We start from the raw sequence: 6,407 nt of genomic DNA, 5'->3' as shown, positions 1-6,407 counted from the left end.
GCAGCATTAGAGCACTGTGAGAAGCATCTGTAAGAAATTCATGTTTTACCTAAAATTGATCATTCTGCTTTGCTGTTTAAATAGACTGCAGGCCCAGCTAATCCCCTGACTCATTTCCGACAAGGAACTGAAACTCTAGACCTCTGGCTCCTTCTAGTGGCAGTCTTTAGTCTCAACACAGCAGTGATTTGGGCCACACCTAGTCCATAATCCCTGGAAGCAATGGCCTGTAAATACAACTACATTCATACACCACAGTAATTGTCCTAAATCTCTACATCACTACTCATTGGGGAGATTATAACGAGAAAAAAGAAAAAGGGAGAGAGAGAGAGAGAGCTAGTGCCTTGGTAGAGGATGAGATATGATCTACCACAGTCATGCCTGAGGTATTTTATGAGGCACTTAGTTACCCAGCTGAGGTGCTGCAACTAGAGCATAGATTTCACTATTATTATCACACACACACTTCACCACTCACAGTTGTCAAACCAACGATGCCATTAATTACTACATTAAACTGCTATTAGAGTGAGGGAAACCACAGACTTGATAAAGACGCACTGCCGAGAAGTCATTTAGGCACAGCCACGTCTGCCAGAACACAGGCTGATTCAATCACTGCACTGCACGAAACTCATACTTTCAAAGGCGATAACAAACTCAAACCAGTGCACAATGTTTGACAGTTTTTATTTGATATTCAACATAAAACCAACTTCAAAATATTAGTAAACTAAATACTAAAACGAAACAGTTTATAAGATTACCCTTATGAAAGCATGAACAAAAGGGAAGAAGTTCATTTCAGTGCAGTATAAAGCAATGAATCTATTGAAAAATACATTGATATGAAATAAAAAGCACAACAGTGTTAGTGAGATAATTTATCATCAGTAAGACATCCACAGAGCACACCCTGGCACTCAGACTAAATATTGCCACCGTTGTATATTACTCCTGCTAGGAATCAAACAGCAGAGTGTGACATTAATGGACATTTAGATACTTTCAATTTTTTTTTTACTGTGAAAAATCACTTTTAAATCATAAATAATTTTTTAAAACCACAGCATTGCATGAAATGCACATTTGCCCAAAATAAAAGTTTTAAAATAAAAGTTAAATTTGTTATTATCAAAATCTGAGATTAAACTTTGCCCACAGTCATTCAGTCAAAAAAGTCAGTTTTTAGTTCCAATGGTACCTATAGGACTTATTATTTTGACAGTGACAGTCTTAGGCAAAACTTTGCAGTGAGAATCACATATTTGACACAACATTCGTACTCTGTAGAAAATAAATGGTATGGATCCACAAAACTGAATAATGCACAGCTCAATTTATTATTAGCATCATTTATTTTGTAACCATTACATTTTGAACCAGCTCTTATGACAGGTGCTATTCACTGGGACATTTAAAGCTAGAAACAGAAACAATCTTAAGTTGGAATAAAATTAATGGAATGGAAACCGGTTAAAAGAAAAGTGCAAGGATATAATGAAAATACTATATATTTAGATGAAAATTATTCACAAAGTTTTACGCAGTTTGTGCAGTTCTGCAGGATTATAGCAAAACTGAAAGTATTAAGGCTACAACTGAGTACATCATCATATAATAACAGATTTGGTAGAACTGGGTTCTGGACAGGGGTGTTATCTGGACTGTTAATCATACGGGGATGAGTCCAGATTGTTGTCCATTAAAAAACTTTTAAAAACATGCTTCTAAATAGACTGTTTGCGTGCATGATTTTTCTTGCATGTGAGGGCTAATTACCTTAAAAACATGAAAATTGCACAAAAAGTTGTATCTATTGCACTGTTGGATGTGGAATTCTAATACGGCTGTGAAGGCTGTCAGTAGATCCTGCTCCATATATTTTTACCGTACAAATTCTACATTGTGCCTTCATGTTGTCTATGTTATTAGAATGCACGTATTTACTTTCAGTCAGTGCATGGAGTGCGCGTGGCCGAGCAGTGTGGCAAAAGATTATCCTATTATTCTATCTTGTATTAATTTACAAAACAAAACACCCCGGCTCATAGAACTGACTCGTTCCAAACGACACGTCACTATTTAGCTGCTGCAGTGCCATGCAAAGTACATTATCTGTCCTTATGCTCTGCTCATATCATGTTCACGTAACTTGGAACTCGTACAGACATTGACAACCTTGTTTTCCTGCTCAGCACCAGAGGATGCTACTGTTTCAGTTTCAACCCCTTTACTGATTAAAATAATAATAAAAAAATGTAATTGGCAAATATCCATTTCCCCCCTAACTGACTGTGTGAGCTAGCATTTGACAGAATTGAGTGCGGTCAGCCAATAAGACATGAGTATTTCCACGTATTTTCCTGTAAACCCTGTCTGATTGGTCTCACCTCTATTCACTGAAGATAAAATACAATACTCTGTTCACTGAAGATACAAAATCACAACTCTGCCGTCTTCTTTGAAGTTCGGTTACGTAGTGACAAACCGCTCTAACTGGAGTATTATTCTGGGCTAAAGAAAAAATCTTTGGGGCTGAAGCCCCGAATGCCCAGGCCAGGTTACGCCCCTGGTTCTGGGTTACTCACATGAAGCAACAGTTCTTCAAAATGTAAAAGAACTCGCCATAATAATATAATTGAAGCCCTTAACAAGAACACAGAGACATGGAGATTAACGTGACAACACAAACTGTAAACAGATGGTGGGGGGCACAGACATACAGATGTTTGGCTTACATTAAGAGACACTGCAAATGAATAAAAATAATACAAATAGAAAGAAAAAACTAAATTATGCATGAATCCCTGATTGCTTCAAACTTTCAAACTCTTTCTGTTATATAAAGTACATTACATGGAGGGATGACATTTTGTGGGAGAAGTGACAAACCAGGAATGTCAGTTGTTTATTTGCAGAGATACTTGGAGTGAACTTAATAAAATAAATGAGAAACCAGATTCTTTACAGTTATGACACATCATGTGAACTTATACACTGCATCACATTCACTAGTAATTTGATTTAGATATTTTTAAAACTCCATATAAAAACAATACTGAGATTTTAATTGGTATTAATGAGATTATCACTTTGGGATAAGTTATTGAATACACATTACATTCATAAAACTTTACACATAAAGCATATGCTAAGGAAAACAACCATGACTAAATTCATAAAAGAAATTAAAAATATATTTGACAAAGGCACTATTATTGGGACTAAATCTACAGGTTGTGCAGGATATCGAACATAACATGTCTGTCCTTTTCACCTTCTTTACTCTCAGCACTTAAGGAATGTAGCACAAATATATGATTTAATAAATTATCTCCCTTTATTTCACCTATAACGGTGTTTGACACTCAAAATTTGACTTAGATTGTGCAATTTTAGTTTCTACATAGAGCCTTTAAACATTTATCCACAGTTAAAAATGAAACCCAGGGCTGAGTGTCTTCACAATTTTCATCCTCTAGCGCTGGAACCGGAGAACTCTGCTGTACCGGACCATTAAAATCAACATGTGTATGTAATATTACTCTCAAATCTACCGCCCTTTATATTTTTCAATAATAATGCAAATCAGAACAATAAACTATACATTCACAGGGTTTAAAAACTAAAGTACTGCTAGCATGGTCAATTCAAAAGTATGCAGTATGAATCTGTAAAAGTGTGTGTCTGGAAATGAATTGTGTAAAAACATTGATAATATTTAAGAAAACATGAATAATCATGCAGTTGGAAATGACGGCCAGTTAATATTGCATGTGCATTCAAAACGGTTTACATTTTCATTAAAATAATGACCATTGTGTTGTTTAAGAGAGTTCTGTTGCTGGATGATGATAAAGATTTCAGTGCATCATAACTGCATGCTGAACTGAAAAGAAAAAAAACCCCACACGAGTAAAGCAAGCACCTCAGACTCAGTAAGCTGCTGCCTGTAATGAAATCCGCTATTATGTAAACAGCTACAGTTACTAAGTACTAATTGAAAGCCACAAAATATTGCTACCAATAAAACAGTTTGAGGTGCACTTCGGTCACAAACATGTTATACAAATTCTTAAAAATATCTCATTTGTTTTACACGAGGATCAACTTGTAATTATGTAGTTTGAGTGTGAAATAATCAAATGTTAACCTCCGTCGACTCATACAAGCAAATCATGTGACATCGCATACGGTTACAGAATACAGAAAGTCACTTACACCATTAAAAGCTCATTGGTAGTGGCAGTGCACCATGATTAGTATGTAAGAATGTACTGCTGAACTAAACTAACTGGTACTGTGTCCACTTAATATGTTACAACTGTTGTAAAGTTGATGATCATCAATGGCAACTGTGGTGTGAAGTTTAAGCATTTTTCCCCTCACATGGAAATCATCTCAAAAGGTGAACATTTCTTACCTACCATTTGTATTTAATAATAAATTCCCCTGCATAAAAGCTTAAACTGGAACTTGTACGTATTGCACTTTTGACATAGTGCTCAATTCAAACCTATTGAGCTTAAATGCTGTCTATTTATATGTGAATAACATTGTCTAAACCAACACAAAAGCCATATAGAGCACTGCTTTTGATTTGAGATTTGCCCACAAAGTTCATTTAAAAGTAAGTTTAGATATCCAATGACATACATTGCTAAGCATTTAATTCAGCTTGATAGCAAACTTCAAATTCTATTAGTTTATTTTCTATTTTCATGATCGAAATATATGAAATCTCTGGCCAAAAATACGAACATTTCGTATCATGAAAAATGCAAACAACTGATTCTGCTACTGTTTCTTTATCACAGCATATATTAAAAATGTTTGGCTAAGGAAACAGTTATTAAGCAACTTTCAGCCCTCTTCAGACTACCTAGCACTCACTCATGATATGAAATGCATTGTGGGTTCAGAGATAAATAAGTCATACCCTTAGGCAACTGCTAATAAATGGTTTGTCTTCGGTACATCCAGTTTAATTGGCCCCAAATGTAACACGGTGCCCTATTGCCTTCCGTAAAATAATCCTGCATCCAGGACCCCAGTAACCTCTGCACCCCTTCCCCTCTGTGAAAGGAACCAGAAGAGAGGCTCCTGAAAACATAAAACGCCCTAACTGCTTTTTCGTCATGCACAGTCAGTGGGCCAGACATCTTTTACCCCAGCTTGAACTCCTCTTATGGAAACACCAGGAAGGTGTAAAAATAATAATAATAATAAATTTTAAAAAGCCAAAAGAAAAACAAAAAAACAGCATTAAGTCATAATACTAGTGTTAAATATTTTTTGTTTAAAGAATAATATCTCAAATTCGTCCACCCGGGCGTCGTTGGCAGAACACTCTGTGATTTGGCACAGTTTAACATTTGTGCTTCATGGCCAACTGTAAAAGAGACAGAGAGAGGTATAGATGGGGAATGGGAAGAAGGGGAGAGAGGGAGAGAGAGAGAGGAATAATATGTCACTCAGAAAATCAGACTACAGGAGATATCTGTGAGTGATGAAGATAGAGCAGAGAGTTTCCAACCCACACAAACTCAAACTGAATTACTTTTAATTGCCAAGTGATCACAGACAGTCCATCAGAACAGGGCAGAGCTCTCCAACAGGAAACATACAGTTAATGACACTAATGGCACATAAACATTGTTCATTTGGCTTTTCAGTGTTCTAGAGGTCTGCAATTTTCTACATACAGAACTTTCCAATAGCTCTGGAGACCTGCACTTCTATTGTGTCTCATTTATCTACGAGTTCATTAACCTCATTAATGAGAGTTCTAACAGGAGCAGTGGGAAGCTCATTACAGAAAGGGCACATGCACCAATCTCATTCACAGCTGGATGAGCTGCCATGCACACAATGAACAATCGGGGGCAGCAGAGCCACACACACACACACACACACACACACACACACACACACACACACACACACTCTTCATCAATCAATAACTGCATCTAACTAGACAGGATCTAAGGGGACAATCATGATAGGGAAATACTATAACTGTAAAAGGCACTGATTATTAATTATTAGCCTATTATTAATCATTACCCCATTATTAAACAGAACCTTCACTAGCCTAATATGACTTAAGATGTTGTTTAATCAATTTCTTGAACTACAGTAACTAAAAAAAAGAATCTTCTCAAACTACTTGCACTAAAATAACCTAAATTAATTCACTTCACTTAAATCACGATGACATTATGTCAGTCACATGACATTTGGCTCTTGCACTTCTTCCTTCCAAAGATATTGTAACCAAATCAGTTAAAATATTTGCAAGGAGGAGGAGGAGGAGGAAGGGAAAAAAAAAAAAAAAAAAAAAAAAAAAAGATAGCACCCAGAGTAAGGGCACCCAAAGGAAAATTGATGGCAGCTAGAGA

General features: G+C 36.1%; 1 protein-coding gene across 2 annotated transcripts in view; it reads right to left on the bottom strand.

Moving 5' to 3' along the window:
- Window positions 1-676: 676 nt before the first annotated feature.
- The window catches only part of stxbp6 (syntaxin binding protein 6 (amisyn)), a 60,629-nt gene continuing 54,898 nt past the window's right edge, over window positions 677-6,407 (bottom strand). For both annotated transcript variants that reach the window (XM_053632114.1, XM_053632113.1), the window contains one exon: window positions 677-5,398. In XM_053632114.1, coding sequence (XP_053488089.1) covers window positions 5,375-5,398 — 24 coding nt within the window. In that variant the 3' untranslated portion in view covers window positions 677-5,374. The remainder of the gene's footprint in view (window positions 5,399-6,407) is intronic.

This window comes from Ictalurus furcatus, chromosome 9 (genome assembly GCF_023375685.1).
Source record: "Ictalurus furcatus strain D&B chromosome 9, Billie_1.0, whole genome shotgun sequence".
Classification (NCBI taxonomy): Eukaryota; Metazoa; Chordata; class Actinopteri; order Siluriformes; family Ictaluridae; genus Ictalurus; species Ictalurus furcatus.
Note: the sequence above shows the minus strand (reverse complement) of the source record. Positions and strands in the feature narration are given on the sequence as shown.